The following is a 20,628-nucleotide window of genomic DNA, read 5'->3' on the forward strand; positions in this document are numbered from 1 at the left end:
CATATTGTCACAATTTATAATTCAAATGCAAGCGTTTTATTTGAGAGATTCCATCATGAAAAATTATTTTCTAGTTTTAAGTGCATTTATAAATAAAACACTGTTACTTAATTTTTTTTAATTAATATATGCATGTTTGCAAATAATATATGCATGTTTGCCTTCCATTGCCTAATGTAGGGTGCATATTGTAAATATGTTTGTTTTTACAAACAAAACGCCGCCATTCACAACACATGCCATGTTTAAGTTTGCGATATTCTATTCGAAAAGAAAGAGATTAGAATAATTGTGTTTTTCGTTATTTTTGTTGTATTGAAATTGATACAGATTCGTGGAATTAGAAAAGATTCTCTTAGGCATATCAGTAGCCGTTTAACGCTGTAGCGAAACGCACGAGAAAAACGTGGAAACCAAACCAAAACAAACAAATAGTCATATTAACATTAAGAACCAAGTCAAGTAAAACAAAGTTTAAACTTTATGTAAAGATCGATGAACACAAATTAAAATCACAACAAATAACAAATCAATGTGAAAAAGTAAGAAATTGATATAGGAACGAATTGCTTATGTTTGGCGGTTAAGTGTTCAGTGGATTAACAAAATTGTGTGTAAACTGTAAATCAAAAAGATTGTGAATACATTTGGGTACACCATTTCCTATTTAAAATTTACAAGAAAGCAATAAACGCTGATTAAAATCCTCTTTTCAAATTGTCGTATATAAAATTTAATGTGGCAACTAAAAAACGCATAAAATCATAAAAAATCCCTTGCTTAGGCAGTAAATCCTCATTAATGTTCATTGCTAAATGGTCCAACAAAAATGTGAATCCCATATTTTCTGACATCACGTTTTATTTTTCTTATCTCTTTTCAAAAAAAGCTTCATATGCAAATATTATACATGTTGAAAATAATGGGATCAAATTAAAATCTCCTGTGCGCGCAATTAAATTTAACATGCATACATGTATGTAAGTATGTGGAGATAAGAATCAACATGTTTGGAAGATAAGAATTTGTCCCATATCGTCTATTTATCAATCAAAACAATGCATACAATGTTGAGATAAATAAACTCTGTATTCAGTCTGGTCGAATCCACAATAGCTTGTAAATAAAAATTTTTGATCGAAATCATAAGTAAGAACGGCTTATATTCGGCCGGTACGATTTTTTTATACCCTCCACCAAGAGTTGTACTGAAGTAAAATGGAAAGTACTAAAGGCCAAAACTCAATCAATCTTTGTTTGATTTGTTGGTGTTTTGAAGCCAAATTATAAAGGTGAACGGTGGCGGAATTGCAAAGAGGAAAGCGAACAAAGCAAACGACGAGGTAATTGGGGTTGGGCCTTAAGCTCATCCGTCACGTCAAAGCGTATTTCTAGAAGAAGTGGAATATGCTAACTGAAAAATATCCAAATGGGACATCGATGTTGTTTACCCATTCAAAATCCGAAAAACGCCTACCGCCTACATTTTTTCCATTTGATCCAAAAACCTTATTATGAAAACCTTTGTTTCCATAGTAATTTAGGGTACAATTTTCACGAAAATTATCCAAAATCTGCATTAATGGTCCAATCGATGAAAAATTGTTACCAGTTCATTGTTGTGGCTATAAAACGAATTCTACAAAAAAATTGTGAAAATCGGATCGAATTTTGGTGTAGCTCCGATAGGTCAATTTGGCCGATCTTATGTATTTAGGGCCCCATATAGCTATATCAAAATCTGATTCGATTTTCACAATTTTTTGTAGGATTCGTTTTTTAGCCACAACAATGAGCTGGTTAAAAATGTTCATCGATTGGACCATAAATACGGATTTTAGAGAATTTTCTTGAAAATCCACCTTTGGGCGCATACAAATTACTATGGAAACAAAGATCCCTATGGTGGCACTGGTTAGCGTTAACCGATCGCCATAAAATTTTATATATACGGTTTTTGGATCAAATGGACAATAATTTAGGGGATAGACGTTTCAATAAAAAAAAACTTTGTCGTTTAAGTGTACAACCATTAAAATATGTAAAATCGTAAGGTACGTTTATATGATGTATACCAGTCATGAGCATTAGGCAACTTTATAGTTGGTGTCAATTTCAACAAATCAACGTTTATGCAATTCTTTGTTAACTAAATTTATTAATTTGGATTATTGATTATTTTAGACAACATTTATGTTTAAATTGTATTGAAATAAGTAAATGAAAATCAAAAAAAAAATTAATATTAAATTTCGCTCTCTCCCCTGTCGGACTTTTATCAATCAGTTGATAAAATGGTTGATAATAAATCGATTACTTTCAAACTGACTACAAACTGGTTGAAACGTCATCTAGAGATCAACCACTTTGAGCAGAGGGCGCCCACTGAGGGTGGTGTCGTAAGACACGCCGTTCAGACTCGGCGATAAACAGTAGGTCCCATATCATTGAGCTAATATGAATCGGGTTGCACTCATTGATATGAGAGAAGTCTCCCCTTGTCCCGTCTGGGATGTTTGTGGAACAATTATATATAAACTATAGACGATGCAACACCGCAGCCGCCAAACTAAATCTTGGTAAATGTCTAGTAGAGTGACACAAACAAAATGTTTTTCTTTTTTTATTTTTTCCATTTGATTCAAAAACATTATATATGAAATTTTATGACGATCGGGTTACGTTAACCCGTGCCGGCATAGCGATCTTTGTTTCCTTGGTAATTTGTATGGGCAAAGGTGCATTTTCAAGAAAATTCTCTAAATGCCACAATTATGGTTCGATCGATGAAAAAACTTTACCAGTCCATTGTTGTGGCTAAAAACGATTTCTACAAAAGATCAGATCGGATTTTGATATAGCTCCAATATGCATACTTACTTACGTAGCTGGCCCATTACAGAACATTTGTTCCATAGGCCGAACAAAGAAAAGATTTCACATTCTCTCTATTTGTTGCTTCGCACTCTGGAATATCGCGCCTTTTCATCTCTTCATCCACTTGTTTGCGCCATCTATTCCTTGGCCTGCCAATTCTGCGTGCACCGCCAAGCGGTTCATATTTATACGCCTTTTTAGCAGGTTCATCTTCGCCCATTCTTATGATATGGCCTAGCCAACGCAATCGCTCCATCTCGATACGTTTAAATATATTGATGTCGTTGTATAGCAGATACAGCTCGTGGTTCATGCAACTTCGATATTCACCGTCAACGCAGATTGGTCCGTAGATCTTTCAAAGAATTTTTCTCTCAAACACACAAAGCACTGCCATGTCTACTTGCGCAAGTACCCAGGCTTCAGAGCCATACATCAGCACGGGTAGTATCAGTGTTTTGTAGAGCATTATTTTTGTTTGACCAGATGTGGCTTTGTTCTTAAACTGCTTACTTAAACCAAAGTAGCATCTGTTGGCCAATACAATTCTTCTTTTTATTTCACAACTGATGTCGTTTGTTGTGTTTACGGAGGTGCCGAGGTAGACGAAGTATTTTACTACCTCAATATTATAGGGACCAACTTCCACAGTTGGTCCGTGCTCAATGGACGCGTCGACACCATTAACTTGGTCTTCTCGCCGTTTACCGTCAGTGGGTCTGGCAGATTCTCCTTCGAACTTCATAAAGACATCAGTTACTTATTTTACTGATCGTCCCATGATGTCTATTCATCGCATAAGCAAGTAACATGTGGCTATTGGTGTAGATTGTGGCACTTCTTTTGACGTTTGCATCTCGTATAACCTTTTCCTGCAGGATGTTTAAGAGATCACACGAAAGGCTGTCTCCTTGTCTGAAACCTCTTTTGGTACAAAACTCTTCGGAGAGGTTCTTTCATATTTAAACTGAGGATCTCGTGTCAGTTAAAGTCATTTTACAAAGCCGGTTGAGATTTGCCGGGATACCAAATTCAGACATGGCTTGGAATACCTTTGAACGCAGCGGTCTGTCGAAGGCTGCTTTATAATCGACATCTCTTGGGTCTTCTCCAGGATTTGCCGCAGGGTAAATATCTGGTCAATGGTGGACTTACCAGGTCTAAAGCCGCATTGGTATGGTCCAATTATCTCGTTGACCTTAGGCTTTAGTCGTTCGCACAATATCCCTGACACGATCTTGTAGGCAATAGGGGGTAGACCTATGCCCCTATAGTTAGAGCATACAGTCGTATCTCCTTTCTTGTGGATACTCAGGTTCCAATCGTCGGGTACTCGTTCTTCCTGCCAGATGGTGCTAACTAGCTGATGATTTCATCTTATCAGCGTGTCGCCTCCGGGTTTGAACAGCTCGGCTGGTAAGCCATCGGCTCCTACTGCCTTATTATTAGACATCGGATTTTAGCATGTTTTTTATTTCTTATCCGATTGGACTCAAATTTTGGATCTAGGCGTTTTGAGGGTCAATTTTTCGATATTTGGGGTCATATCAAAAACATGCAAAAAATATGCAAAATATATGCAAAATATATGCAAAAAATATGCAAAATATGAAAAAAATATGCTAAATATGCAAGTGTTTTTTTGACGAAAATAGTCAATTAAATTTGGAAAATCATCAAAAAAGCCTTCTAAATTAAGTTTTTTTGCCGTTTAACATAGTTTTTTGCAGATTAATATGTTATAGAGACTCTCTAGATATTTCGCCGTAGCAATAAATCTGCTTCCTATACAAATGTTGGTAATGGAAAAATTTCAAAAACTCAATCAAAAATTTCAAAATCAACGTGTCCAAATATGGTGCTAGTTTATACTCGGTCAAAATTGTCTAGCAGAAAAACAAAGGAGCTAGAGTTAGTCATCGCAATTTTTGTTTAGATAAAAGCGCAATTTTTGGAAAAAAGGTTAGTTTTTTAGCGCAAAATGGGAAAAAGTACTAGAGTACCATTTACGATTCCAGGTTCTGGAATATAACTATACTTAGAAGAAGATTTGAATATATTTTATAGTGTTTAGTCCTTTATTCAGTATATACCGGCATAAATTGGCAATTTTTGTTCTTTGGAAAAATGCTCTAACTGCCGCTTTAATATTAATGACATGGTTTTAGTTTATTTCACTAAAAATACATAATTTTCTAATATCGATCTATATTGTACGCATACAACCGCTTAATGCAGAATTGGGAAATGTTCACCCCTTTTCGAAAAGTAATGCATTATTGTTAACCCATCCACGACGAATAATAAGCAAAATGAAGAACACCCAATGATTAGTGCAAAATGGCATCACTCAGGAAAACCATACAGTAGCGTGAGAGTGGTAAAATAAGTCAAAAAACCTTTGAATTATCTTTAACATGGCAAAACCACTCAGACATTTCTGCTAGAAAAGCATTTGGAATGCTAAAAAATATAGTTCATTCATTCCTGCTACTGTCGAAAAGTCATAACCCTTTTGTATACACAATCAGTTAACTTATACCTGCCCGTGTACTCGATAATTTGTACTAATTATTACAACTGCTTCGAATTTTGACAGTTGTTTAATGGAGAAGTTGCTGTAAAAATTGTTTCAGCAACATTTAGTAAAAATTAGCGAGTACAAGGATATAACACCTTTTATAAAACAATTGTCTTGTTGTATAGGATATAAATAAATATATTAAGAAAAATATTCTACGCAATACTGTTATTAAAGTTGCCAAAGGCACTATGCACCTAAAGGGCAAAGATTTCAAGGAATCTTAATTTCCAAAAAAAAATGAAATTTCACATCTTCCCCTTGTTTCGCTTACATCCTGATGTAAACTTTAAAAACGTCATATTTCTAGGTCTACCTTCACAATCTGATTGGATCTTTCTGTAATTTATGAAAATTGAGTCTTGTTGCATGGTAAATTAGTAAAAAGTAAGGAAAGGAACAAATACGGGCAATGCCAATAAAAATGTCCGGATTGTCGTGTAGAAAAATTTTACTATTTTTTACACGTAGAGCACTTTTTACTTCTTTATTTTATTTAAAAGTTCGGTATTAGCAATTATTATGATGTAACTACCACAAGTGATATAATAATAAAAAATAATTTATTTTCTTTACTATTCGTTGATCCTGTGGTGTAGGGATTATCGAGATTATACTGATTAGATTATATGGGAGCAATATCCAAATCTGAATCGATTCTTACCAAAATAAATAGGGATCGCCATAGGGTCAAAAAATCTCCAATTTTTATGCGAATTGGTCTATAAATGTGACCAGTACTTTGTTTTCAAAAAGACATGGCCAGATGGATAAGTACGAATCTATGCAGATCATCAAAAGGAACTCATTCCCTAAGACATAATACCCTTACGTTATTAAAATATAGTTATCAGTGCAATCATGAATAAAAATTCCGTGCGGAATTTTTTTCCTTTCCCCAATTTCACAATTGTTTATTTCCATATTTATGCCCAAAAAGCGAATATTTTTGTCCTTTCGAGTAGAATACGCCATAATGAAGCGAATCTAGTAGTTTTCAACTTTTAGCAAATGTTGATTTTAAAAGAATTTCACCATTTAAAATTATTTTCCGTGCGGCAAATTCAGAGGGAAATATTCATGATTGCCCTGTATATGTTTTTATATGTTATATGTTTTTAGTAAAATATGAAAAATTTTGCGTAATATTCAATATTTTCTTAGTCTTAATTTCTAGCTCATTTGTCTTTCTGTCAGACAATTTTGGCCGAGCAGAAACTATCGACATATTTGGATACGTTCATTTTGACATTTCTGATTGAGTTTTTGAACAAATTTGTATTAGAAAGCAACTTATGTTGTAATAAGAAGGTTGGGTTATAGGAAATTTTCTAAGTCTTTTAGTCCAGATTTATTGCTGTGGCGGAATAATAATTACTAACATAATAATCTGTTAAGAAATCGACGTTTAACGGTAATAAACTTAATTTACAACACTTTTTAATGACTTTCCAAAATTAATTTGATGATTTTCGTCAAAAAAATTACTTGCATATTTTGCATATTTTTTGCATATTTTGCATATTTTTTTGCATATTTTGCATATTTTTTTGCCTATTTTGTGCATATGCAAAATATGCAAATATGCAAAAAAATAAAAAATATGAGCCTGTCATTGCATTCAGTTTTCTTCAAAACGAATTTTGGTCCAATCAGAATTTTCGTATCTTTATTAATAAAAATATGCAAATATGCAAAATCCGATGTCTACTTATTATTCTTCAGCCGATTTATTGCTGTCTTTACCTCATCTTGGCTGGGCGGTATACATTCAATACCATCTTCTGGGATTGGGTCTGTGGTATCTTCGTCGTCTTCGCTGCTATTGGATACCAACAGTTTTGAAAAATGTTCTTTCCATATCCTGAGCACACTATCTATATCAGTTACCAAATTACCTTGCTGGTCTCTACAGGAGGATGTGCCGATACCAAAGCCATCAGTTTGATGCTTGACTCTTTGGTAGAATTTTCGGACTTCATTCTGGTTCCTGTACATCTCGATTTTTTCACAATCCCGCTTTTCCATCTTCCTCTTTTCCTGCGGAAAAGACGTTTCTCCTCTCTCCTTTTCTCCCGATACCCCTCTCGTGCGCAACGTGTTGGTACAGATTGTACACAGAAAAAAATAATTACTGCATTTCAGGAATAGTGGTCATAAAGTCTTGCCAAAGTTCAAATTTCTGCATTTCATGAACGCCTTTCATAAAGCAAATAAAAATACTGTTTTTTTTTTTCTGAGAAATTGAAAAAAAAAATTTACGCTTTGTTGTTTTTGTTATTGTTGGGCTAACAACCGCCACACACCACCAACCAAACCAGAGACAATTTTTTTATTAATTCTTTTATTTTGTATTATTGTAACTTACCGTTTCTTTTAATGATTTTCACTGTAGTTGTTATCGTCTTGTGAACATAGCAGAACAATACGAACCATATGTACATACATGTTGAGTCTATCAGCACTAGGTTCAGATATTAGATGTTGGCTTTATATTAAAGAAATTGAAAATTTGTATTTGCGAACTATAGAGCCCCAAACACTGTTTTTTCGACACCAAACGCACTGTAGTTGATTGGTTTGTCAGTTAACTACCCTGTCGGACTTTTATTAACCAGTTGATAATATGATTGATAATAGATCGATCATTTTTAAACTGACTAAAAACTGGCTGAAAAGTTATCTAGAGATGAACCACTTTGAAAACATTATGTTTTAAACTGACTACAAATAGGCAAAAAAAAAGTTAGTTTATTATCAGTCGAAAAGTTATCTGGCGTTGGACAATACTGACTACTCAGGCGCTCATCGCCTTGTAAAATTAGTCAGTTGGCATAAGGGAAAATAATCGATAAAATGCCACTTATGTTTAAAAAAAAAAGCTAGCTTTATGTGAGCTTTAAATCGGCCACAGTCCCTGCAGGGTAACAACGAAATGGTTGCTACGTAGTTTCGGTATGTTGTTGTGTTGGGTATGTGTGTGGTGTGGTTTGTTGATACCCTGTAGGGACTGTGGCCGATTTAAAGCTCACATAAAGCTAGATTTTTTAAACATAAGTGGCATTTTATCGATTATTTTCCCTTATGCCAACTGACTAATTTTAAAAGGCGATGAGCGCCTGAGTATTCGGTATTGTCCAACGCCAGATTACTTTTCGACTGATAATAAACTAACTTCTTTTTTGCCTATTTGTAGTCAGCTTAAAACATAATGTGAAAAAACAATTTTTGTTTCTGTGTGTTTTTTATTTTTGACTATTCATATTCTCTCTCTCCCTCTCTTTGTCTATAATTTTTTGTTAGAGGGAAGAAGAGGCAAATTTGTATATTTCCTTTGTGTTCCTTTTTAATTCCAGAATAATATGAGTAATATGTACGAATATGTTCAGTCCATCAACACTGGATTCTATAACTGGATGCTGCATTTATACGAAGAATGTTAAGAAAAAGCAAGTGCGAATTATTTATACATTTGTGCCTTATTTTTCGACAAACACAAATACTTTGCAGAAGGTACATGTTTCTGTTTTCAGAGTGGTTAATCTCTAGATAACTTTTCGACTAAATTTATATTGGTCGAAAAGTTATGTAGACATGGACAATTGCCGAAAATTTTTTTCTCTTCAAAGTGGTTCATCTCTAGATAACTTTTCAGCCAGTTTTTAGTCAGTTTAAAAATTATCGATCTATTACACTGGTCAACACGACTTTTGTTTCAACCGAAGTTGTTGTTGTTTCTAAATGAAATCACGATTTTTCTCCATCAGCTCTTGTTCTTGAGATATAGCTCAAAATCGGTTTTTACGAGTTTTACCCAGAATTTCGTTATTTTCGGATACAAACAAATATTTTTTGCGGATTTTTTCGACACTAATATATTAAGAAGATGTTGTACGCTCGATACAAAACGTTCATTGAAATAATTATGGCGAATATTTATCAAAAAATATAGAAAACATACGATGAATCTTGTAAAAATTGCATATTTTGAGTACTTTAAGCTGTAATTACGTCATCGAGGGAAGTCATAGAAGCTTCATATGGCATTTCGGATATGCTCAGGGTGTCTACTATATAGTCCTGTATTCAAATATTTAATATAAAGTTCATAGCGCCCACGATTCGTCCATAACCTAAAAATCGTCATGAAGACTGCCATTGAAAAGTAAATGGCATATTTGGTAATGATATCACAGGTAAATGATTTCCCTTTAGCAGTCTTCATGACGATTTTTAGGTTATGGGCGAATCGTGGGCGCTATGAACTTTATATTATATATTTTAATACAGGACTATATAGTAGACACCCTGAGCATATCCGGAATGCCATATGAAGCTCCTATGACTTCCCCCGATGACGTAATTACAGCTTAAAGTACCCAAAATATGCAATTTTTACAAGATTCATCGTATGTTTTCTATATTTTTTGATATATATTCGCCATAATTTTTTCAAAAAACGTTTGGTATTGAGCATATAACATCTTCTTAAAATATTAGTGTCGAAAAACCCGCAAAAAATATTTCTTTTGAGCTATATCTCAAGAACAAGAGCTGATGGAGAAAAACCGTGACCAGCTTTGAAAATAGCTCGCCGATTTCATTTAGAAACAACAACAACTTCGGTTAAAACATTCAACTTTTTTAATTTTGTTGAGTAGTGTTATCAATCATTTTATCAATTCGTTAATAAAAGTCCGACAGGGTATAGTCTCAATGTCATGGTGAGACGATAGTGGGGGTTGTGTTGTGGTTTGTTGATACATTGTCAATACGATGGTGAGACGACGAGAACAAAGTTGAGAGCATTTACCAACCAAGAGAGGAAATATGAGATAAAATAGTGGAATATAGGGAAACATAAGAAAATGATTTTGTATCTCATGAAAATCTTACATATTTTTGAAAAAATAGTGGCTTTTGGATGGAAATAAGAAACTGCACATGTATCTTATGTGAGGTACCTGTACAGTATGAAAAAACTACACCACGAACGAAAATATGTAAAAATTCTTGAAATATTTTTTTCTGTGTAGAGTAGCCCTATATGCCGCATTTTTCTGTTCGGTAGCAGCACGACACTCCTGATCATACCATGGATTCCTTGGTGGAGGTCTCTGGTATCCAAGTATGGATATCGCGGCTGCTTGCATGGAGTGGGCAATACTTTGCCATTGCGCTGATATGTTATCGGGATGAGGAGTGCTTTGATTAAGCAATTGGGCTAGTTGAGTGGAATATGCTGTAGCTATCTGTTGTGATTCCAGCTTACCGATGTCTAACTTTCGTGTTGTGTCTGTTCGTACTTTGTTTGATACGTTTAACCGGATGCGTACCTTTGCTGCAACAAGGTAGTGATCCGAGTCTATGTTTGCTCCTCGGAACGAACGCACATCCAACACGCTCGATGAATGTCTTCCATTTATCACAACATGATCAATTTGATTTCTTGTTTTCTGATCTGGAGACAGCCAGGTGCCCTTATGGATGTCGAAATGTTGAAATCTGGTGCTGCTAACTACTATGTTTTTTGCCGCTGCGAAGTCTATCAGCCTCATACCATTGTCAGATGTTTCAATGTGAAGACTGAATTTTCCGACGGTTAGGCCAAAGATATTTTCCTTTCCAATTTTGGCATTAAAATCACCTAGAATAATTTTAATGTCATGGGCAGGACAACGGTCATATGTTTCTTCTAAGCGCTCATAAAATATATCTTTGGTCAGTTCGTCCTTGTCTTCAGTGGGAGCATGAGCGCAAATAAAGCTGTATGGCAATAATGTCGGCCTTGTACTTTTCAAGTACATCTGCCAATGCGTAAACTGCACCTTCTCTATAAAGAGCGCGAAAATTCCAGGTGCAGATTCGCAGATCATGGTCCTTAAAACGTTTGCGGGGGTCGTCAACTTTTGAGGGGTTTTGTTTTTCTTTTCATTTGTTTTTTCATAGTAGGCTGCTTTTTCTAGCTTTTAACGTTCTTATGGGTGAACGCGCGGCACATTTTAGCTCACTACCTTTAACGGGTGTTAAAGGCAGCTACCCCAGGTGACACCACGGAGATGAAAGAGGGACCAAGATAAATCCTGGACTTTGCCATGTTAAAGCCGGTCAGGACCGTTCCTTGGTATCTTTCATCCCCTGCGTCACCCGCTCCAATATGCATATTTGGTCGATTTTAGGTATTTTGAACCCTATATAGCTATATCAAAAGCTGATCCTATTTTCGAAATTTTCTGTAGTAGTCGTTTTATAGCCACAATAATGAACTGGTAAAGTTTTTTCATCGATCGGACCATAAATTCACCTTTGGCCCCATTCATATTACTAAGGAAACAAAAATCCCTCTGGTGGCACGGGTTAACGTTAACCAATCGCCATAAATTATCATATATTAGGTTTTTGGATCAAATGGAAAAAATTTAGAGGGTAGGAAATCCAAAAAAAAACGAAATTTTGTTTTTTTTTTGGGTCAAATACATATTCCCCAATTAAAAGAACACAAAATTCATTTGAACGTCTTTCATATCTTCCGCAAGATGTTGGCATGTATTCAGGCAGTGATTACAATAATAAAAATGCGTTTTTGCGTGAAATTTAACTAAAATAGATTAATAACTCCGACCAATTTTGCCTACACATTCCTAAACTAACTCCCAAAATAAATTTGAATATTTTTTACAAACATTTTATAAAATTTGGTCAAAATATTTTTTGTTTCTGCCAAAATATGCGGCTAGCGACAAGTTGAGAACTGTAGTGAGACACTTCACTCCCGGCTCATCCATCTGTTTCAGCATCAGCATGGAAATTCCATCAGGGCCCAACGCTTTGGATGATTTAACGTTCCTGATGGCATTCGCAGCATCATCCATTGTTAACATTGGTGGTTAAAAATTTCATTTATAAAGTTTATGGATCAAGTGGAAAAATTTAGGTGTTAGAAAATCCAAAAAAAAGAAATTTTGTTTTTTGGGTCACCCAGATGGTTACTATATGTCTCACCTCTCTATCCATGAAACTGACAATTGCCGCGAGGAAAATTGCCTAGTAGGTTTCTAGAAGTTATAAATAAGGGATCAAAGACTGAGGGTGTTTAGCTATAGGCGAAGCGACTAGCTTCTTTTTCTTAATCCATAGTAGAAGCATTATGGGGAATCGTCTGATAGAGGTCAAGTAACTTAAAAAAGTAGCCCCAGTGTAAAAGTGTAAATTGGAGATGGTGTAAAAAGTTTCGATTTCTTCGTTTATTTTCATTTTAAAATCTTAAAGTAAACTACAGTCTGTATTTTTAGGCATATTTAAACGCAACAATAAATAACGATGAAGCTGATGATGATGCGAATGACGATGGAAAGAATATTTGCTGTTGTCATCTTTATGGGAATTTTAGTTATCTGTTTGACAAAGCCAATGTCAACGTCAACGCCTGCACTCTCATTTCCCCTAGACGACGTCTCAAACGAAAGTGAAATCTTGCATGATAACGACAATGATGTCGCAAACTCAGTACTGATAGACAAAGACAAAGATTATCGCCAACAATATGCTGCCCAAATGTTGACGTATATGAACCGTTCCATAGAGCCATGTGATGATTTCTACGAGTATGCCTGTGGCAATTGGAAGAATACGATAAAGCCACGACAGGCTGAACACAAACGTAATAGTCTACTTGATATCAGCTACAAGTTGGATGATTTGGCCGAAATTATATTAGCATGGCCACATATTGATGACTTTGCCCCCGAATATTCGGAAGAATTTAAGCTGGCACAACAATTCTACAACAATTGTTTGGAGAGTGAAATTTATCCCATGAAAAAGTCAGAGGAATATTTAAAAGTTATCAAGAAAATTGGTGGCTTCCCAGCCGTCCAATCCGATTGGAATGCCTCGGAATTTAATTGGCTTAATATGAGTGCCCACATGAGTAATTATGGTCTCAGCAATTTAATTAAAGAGGGTATAATACCACAATACCCATTTCCCCCCTACTTTCAAATTCCCGAATTTGGTTTTGACATTGAACTTCACTATGATAACATTAAGAATAGTTCATCGAATGCCTATACAGTTAATTGGCAGCGTATGAATGACATACTGGCGGTGTATGAGGTGGAGTCAGCAGAGCAGCGAGAATCTATTATCAGTGAAATATTTGAATTTTTGAAAGCAGCATTGAGTATCGTCGAGGAATTTGATGAAAATGAATATACATGTAGAGCTTTATCGGAAAAGTTGGACAAAGAGGTCGTCGAAGCTGTAGTTAATCAATGGTTGACCTATAATCAAATTGCCTGGATGGGCAAAACCGATTTGAATGATGAAGATGAAAGGCCATGCACCTATTTGTATTATAAATTAAATAAAATATGTGCAGAGCACAAGGAGGCTGTAGCTAATTACTTGGCAATGAAATTTCTCTATCACATGGATGCCCGTCTCAAGGATGTTCAGTTTCAAAAAGATTTTTGCATTGCTCAAATCAAAGGAACGATGAGTTTTTTCTTTGACCATTTATACATGAAGGTGAGTAAGAAGCATTCATATTTGTGTGTATTTATTTATTACAGACGAGAGATTACCTTTACTAGGCAACAAAGTTGGTAGAGAAGGATTCCGATAGTTCGTAATGGCAAGTGACTGGCCACTTTCTACAAATTAAAGTAAGGGTTTTGTTTTGTCAGATCCAGCTTGGATTTTATGGCTCCATCTAAACATGGTTAAATATTGACTTTTTACCGCAATTATGGGCTATATCTCTGAAACTTATGTGAATCTTCATCTGACCTCTGAAGCAAATTTGTAGATAAGGGCAATAATAAAATATTTAGAAAAATAATGAACTCGAAAAACTACATTTATTGCCTCAAATTTTATAAAATATGGAAAATTTCCATAATTTGTATACATTTTGCACCATATATCCAAAACCGTTAATTGTTTCTTATTGTTTTCTTGTGGAAAAATATTGGCTGGAATGTAAAACACAACTCTTCAGAACATGTCGTTGTTGTAAAATGCCTCTATCACGTTGTTTTGAGTATATTTTTCAACTGCGATTTAATAAATGTGTCAATAATGTGGTGAAATCCGAAATGCAAGAATAAACTGTTGGTGTGAACTGTGTTTGAAATACGTGTTGTAAAAGATATGATGCAAAATATGGCTGAAACAACATGAAGTAAGCATTTTGGAGTTTCAGAATGTTCTGAAGAATTGCTGAGAACTTTATTTGGAACATTTTTGCAAAAGGCTACTTGTTTCAACACCCAATAGTTTAGCTGATACTGACCAGAATTTCAGCTATTATGTAAATTTTCTATATTTTATTGATTTTGATGTCTTAAATGGATTTTTTCTTATGTGGTCGGCTTAAAAGATAAGTTCTACTTTAGGGCTACAATATTGCCAAAGACAGCAAGGCCAAATTTCTAATCATTTCTGAGATAAAGGTCCGATAAATGCAAAGAAGTGTAGTTTTAGCCCGGTTTAGATGAGGCCATAAAATCCGAACTGGATCTGACAGGACAAAACCCTACTAGGGTTTTTATAGTCTCCATATGTACTTTCAAAAATTGCATAGCAGAAGTTGTTTGCATTTTCAGTGTTGCATTGTGTTATCAGTTCACGCATGGCGTGAACCTTCGTTTTTTGGCTAGTGTCGGCCACGATTGAATCCAATTAACCAGTTTTTCATAGTGCTATAGGATGGTCCTTTATCAACATACAAAAATTTAATTTGATCGATGCACTCTTGCTGTGATTATCCACGTCGAATGTTGTGAACAATTATCGGACGAAAATGTTCCCAAGTAAATTCGTTTTTTTTGCAAAGTGATTTTTTCAAGTCACTGTAAACAACACAACACAAGGTTGTATGACAAATACGTGAATACGTGAATACGTATATTCCGTAAAATTGTCCAACTGTCCAAAACAAATTCAAATGGCACTTGGCAACACGCAGCGTGGCCTAGGCCAAATAGTTTTCGTACAGCCCTCGTAGCTTGTTGTCAGTCAACATCATCACATTTTATCCCCAATTCCACCGTGGCCGGTTCTATGAACGGGATTGACTCGGAGGAATCTTTGACCAGGACCGGTCGCTTCAACAACTATGTGTTTGTGTCCGTGTATTTTTTTTTTAATCGTGGGAGAGGTATTTTGTCCCAGAACGTCTGCTCCGAGCTCTTTTGGTCAGTGCCGGCACAGAGATGAACCCATGTATCTATTCCGTTTTCCATATCCATGTCAACAATGGCGTGATGTAATGGATGTAGAGAATGGGTGAATTCTCGTGGGTGCTCTGGCCTTATTCGCACCCGGGATTACTGCGATAGGTGTATTGCTGCTTGATGCGCCATAACATCTCTCAGTGAGTCTCCAACTTCGTAGCCCGATTCTTCGTCGTGGTCAGAATACGAGACGCCCCTGCAGCCTCCACAACAACAACAAACGCAGCATCTAACACGACAAGTTATTGTTCAGAGGCCCGGAAATACATAATTCGTCCGATTCTTCGTCGTTCTCGGAATACGAGCCGCCTCCGCAGCCTCCCCAACAACAACAAACGCAGCATCTAACACTATAAGTTGTTGTTCAGAGGCCCGGAAATACATAATTCGTCTGATTCTTCGTCGTTCTCGGAATACGAGACGCCTCCGCAGCCTCCCCAACAACAACAATCGCAGCATCTAACACTACAAGTTGTTGTTCATAGGCCCGGCAATACATAATTCGTCCGATTCTTAGTCGTTGTCGGAATACGAGACTCCCCTGCATCCTCCTCAACAACAGATGGCATGTATGTGGATGATTGTACGATCTTGCCTACTTACCTGACCTAGTGCAGTTCTTCCACCTGAGGAATATGAAAATATCCGCAGCTAAATCCAGTGCCACACTGTTCACAAAGGTCCTCATGTCGCTGGTCTACAGCACTTGCGGCTGTTGACCTCTTACAAAGCAATAGGCCGGTCTGTGGTAAGCTATGCGGCGCCAGCGAGGTATGCAAATGTTAGCGCTAACGACCAACGAGCCAATCAGACATGCTTGGTTAGCATTCACACTGATGTGAATGCTAACCAAGATGGAGGGTATAATTAAATTTGTCATTTGTTTGTGAAATGTGTCATTCCGTTCGTAACACATCGAAATATTCATCGGAGTATGTATCTTCTTGATCAGGGTAAAAATCTAAGCCGATATAACCATGTCCGTCTGTCCGCCCGTCCGTCTGTCTTTTGAAATCAAGATACAGCTCGCAATTTTTAAGATAGAGTTTTGTAATTCGATATAGAAGTTTATATTACTCCTAGGATGTTTGGTATTGCAAATGGGCTATATCGGTCCACGTTCTGATATAGCCCCCATAAAAAGGTAATATACGATTTTCGGTATTTTTAAGCTTTTAGCTTCATTATCACACCGATATGGCTGAATTTTGGTACATAGTCTTCGTTGTATAAAACTTTACCCCAGAATTTTGTCGGTATATGTAGGTCCACGTGTTCGTATAGCCCCCATAAAACGGTACCTCCCGATTTTCGGTATTCTGAAGGTTGTGGACTCAATATTCCTCTGAAATAGCTGAAATTTTGTGTTTAGTCTTCATTGGGGTATACAACGTCCCCCAGAAATTTGTCTGTATAGGTCCACGCCTTCGTATAGCCCCCATAGAACGGTACCTCCCGATTTACGGTATTTTAAAGGTTACGACCGCAATAATCCACCGAAATGGCTAAAATTTGGTATTTAGCCTCTTTGGGGGTATAAAACTTTCCATATGAAATTTGTCGGTATAGGTCGACGCGTTGATATAGCCCCCATAGAACGGCCCTCCGGATTTCCGGTATTTTGAAGTTTATGGCATCAATATTCCACCGAATTTGTTGAAATTTGGAATTTAGTCTTCATTTGGGGTACAAAATATATGATTACATATGATCCACGCCTTCATATAGTCCCCATTAACAATACCTCCCGATTTTCGGTATTTTGCAAGCTGTGCTCTCAATATTCCTCCGAAATGGCTGAAATTTGGTATTTTGTCTTCATTGGGGGTAGAAAACTTTTCCACAGAAATTTCCGTACCGGTTCACGCCTTAATATAGCCCCCATAGAACGGTACCTCCCGATTTTCGGTATTTTGAAGGTTGTTACCACAATAATCCATCGAAATGGCTGAAAGTTGGTACATAGTCTTCGTTGGGGGTATTCAACTTTCCCCTCTAAATTTGTCGGTATAGGTCCACGCCTTCATATAGCCCCATAGTACGTTACATCGCAATTTTTGATATTTTGAAAGTTGTGGCCTAAATATTCCATCGAAATTTCAAATATATTCGCTAAAATTGTACGTGCGATATTTCGGGAGCAACCGATTTGGTGTAAACTTTGGATATCCTAAAATGGGCGGTATCGGTTCATCGGTAAGCTTGGAAACTCGCATTTATACCATAAATCATATTTGTAATAAAGCATTGAAAAAATGGGGTTGCCAGCCAAATCGGACAATAGGAAAAGCTTGGAATTAAATAGCTGACATTAAAATAAATAAATGATTCGAATATACAATTTTCGAATGATTTGTGGTATAAATGCTAGTTTGCAAGCTTAGCCTTCGTCCACCCACTAAAGTAATAACATTCTAATATGCCTGATGATCGGACTTAAGAACCCGTGAAACGTAGCGTAATGGTTGAATGTGTGGGACTTCGATCGATTCCTAATTTTTTAATGTACCTCTTAGGTCATAACAGCTCAACTCGAAAGATAATTAATTCAAATATCACTATAAAATGACCTTCGCCTTAATATGGCAAAACAAAAAAATGAATTCAACTTTTTTGCCGGTCGGTGGTCCTGTTACAACGATATTACGATTTTCGTGGGCATTCTTCCTGTTATAATGGTGCAAAAGTTCTAAATGATTCGGTAATCAACTGAAATTACTTGTGGGTACCTTTTCCATAACACTGTTGAGCTTTAATCCAAATGCATATTTTTGTCGGCCAAACAGGGCCACCAATTTTTGAACATTGTTAAATTAAACGCTTTTCCTTAGTTGTGAAATAAAACACATTCTCCTCAAAGTTGAAATTATCAGCGGGAAATCGGCATCTGGAATCAAATAATGATAATGTAATAAATATGTATTTCCATATTTCAAATATACATATTATGTATGTATATAAAAATGTATTGATGTAATTACCAATACTAATTGCGATTTCTTCCTTGTCCAATAAAATATTTTTATTCACCTTTCCAATTATAAAATGTATTGGGCATTTTTATTTTACTAAAAATCGCAATTTCTTAAAGAAAACACAAAACACTGATTTATTCACTCACTTTATAGTCTATACTCAACGATTGCATTTAGCAAACTAAAGAAAAAAAGAACAAACTTTTTTTGTTTTCCATTTCGCACGAAACACACAGCATTCAGCAACGGCGAGAGCCCTGCCGTTACTCTCTTTGACAAAAATCCCCTCCCCAAAAAATATGTTCTAGCATAAGAAATATATGTTGGTAACCAAACAAATAAAAATGGGATATGTAACAAAATGTAGCAAACATATATTTGTATAAACACAAACAAATTATGTTTGGATCCAAACATATATTTGTTTGCAACCAGACCAAAACAAATATTTGTTTGGATCCAATCATATTTCTAACATGTATTTTTCTGCGTGTACATATACATATCTCTCTCGACAAAGCCGACTAATTCTTTTTATCTTGTCGTATTACAATTTAACTAATACTCTACACTCTTTTAGGTATTCTTCAACAATGAAATTCGCAACGATGTGGAGAAAATGATCAAAGAAATTCGACAAAGTCTACACACCATTCTCACTGAAGCCAATTGGTTGGATGAGACGACAAGAAATGCGGCATTGCAAAAAGAATCAGCAATGACGGAATATGTTGGACGCTACGAAGATACAGAGATGATTAAACGCCTATTGGGCGAATTGAAAAATCTTCACTTCGAAGAAAACAATTACGATTTAAATATGTTAAATTTAAAAAAGTTCAGACAATCCATGAACCGTTACAATGGCCTACACCATGAAGAGCTGAGTAATGATACGAAACCCCTAGATTTGATACTAGGTATGCAGATTAATGCTTTCTACTATAACATTGATAATGCCATTTATGTAATGGCTGGTGTTCTTCATCCACCCTCTTTCCATAAATCGTGGCCAAACTCCTTGAAATATGGCACCCTTGGCTATTTGGTGGGCCACGAATTTACCCATGGTTTTGATACAATCGGTTCGCATTATGACGGTGCTGGTAATAACAATTATTGGTGGTCTGAAAAATCGGGCAAGGTGTTCGATGAACGTTCGGCATGTTATGTTGAACATTATCAAAATTATTCCATACCGGAAATTAATCGCAATATTAATGGCAATTTAACGAAAGATGAAAACATAGCCGATGGTGGAGGTTTGCGAATGGCTTTTATGGCATATCGTCGTTACATGAAGGAGATGTCGAAAAATTCCGAATTAACTGAAACGAATTTCTACAAAGAAGAACAAATGCCCGGTTTAGATTTATCACCGGAACAGTTATTCTTTTTGGGTGCTGCTCAACTATGGTGTTCATCATATAAAGAGGCTCACTACTGGGAGGAGTTGTCCGATGAGCATACAATTGATAAATATCGTGTCTTGGGTATGGTCACAAACAATGAAGAATTCGCCAAGGCATATAATTGTCCGAGGAAAAGTAAAATGAATCCTTCGTCGGAAAAATGTGAAATTTGGTGAAATTAAATTAGTTTAGTTATGTATTTAGTTTTTTATTTAGCGTTTTAAATTTTATTAGTTTTTTTACTTAATTGTAATAGAAGTTTTTTTAAATAAAAGTAAAACAAACGGAACTCTATGAGTGTAATTATTGGTTAAAGTGGTGATATTTTTCTTCGGATATTAGAGGACTGCCTTACAACTGAGAGTGCTTGATTTAAGCAACGACCTTGACTGGATTTAACTTGACAAAATAACATAATAACAGTATAAAAGAAGGTGTTGTCACCAAGGGAGTCATCATGAGTATTAGGGCGCTAAGAGACTGCCAATTGGGATTCAGAATGAATAACTCACAATTCTCCGTATACGTAATGAAGCGACAAGGGC

The 20,628-nt window shown here is 35.9% G+C and overlaps 1 protein-coding gene across 2 annotated transcripts; it reads left to right on the forward strand.

The window, feature by feature from the left end:
• The first annotated feature begins 291 nt into the window (after positions 1–291).
• On the forward strand, positions 292–20,367 carry LOC141391050 (neprilysin-1-like). 2 transcript variants are annotated; one of them, XM_073963970.1, is made up of 3 exons: positions 292–542; positions 12,751–13,987; positions 19,252–20,367. In XM_073963970.1, the coding sequence occupies exons 2-3, from the start codon at positions 12,779–12,781 to the stop codon at positions 20,257–20,259; spliced, it is 2,217 nt and encodes a 738-aa protein (XP_073820071.1). In that variant the 5' UTR covers positions 292–542; positions 12,751–12,778; the 3' UTR covers positions 20,260–20,367. The 2 variants fall into 2 exon arrangements, with proteins under 2 accessions (XP_073820071.1, XP_073820072.1); XM_073963971.1 differs by having other exon boundaries at positions 343–610.
• The last annotated feature ends 261 nt before the right edge of the window (positions 20,368–20,628 follow it).

The sequence above is a fragment of the Musca autumnalis genome, unplaced genomic scaffold, assembly GCF_047663935.1.
Source record: "Musca autumnalis isolate F117 unplaced genomic scaffold, ASM4766393v1 scaffold_1, whole genome shotgun sequence".
Taxonomy (NCBI): Eukaryota; Metazoa; Arthropoda; class Insecta; order Diptera; family Muscidae; genus Musca; species Musca autumnalis.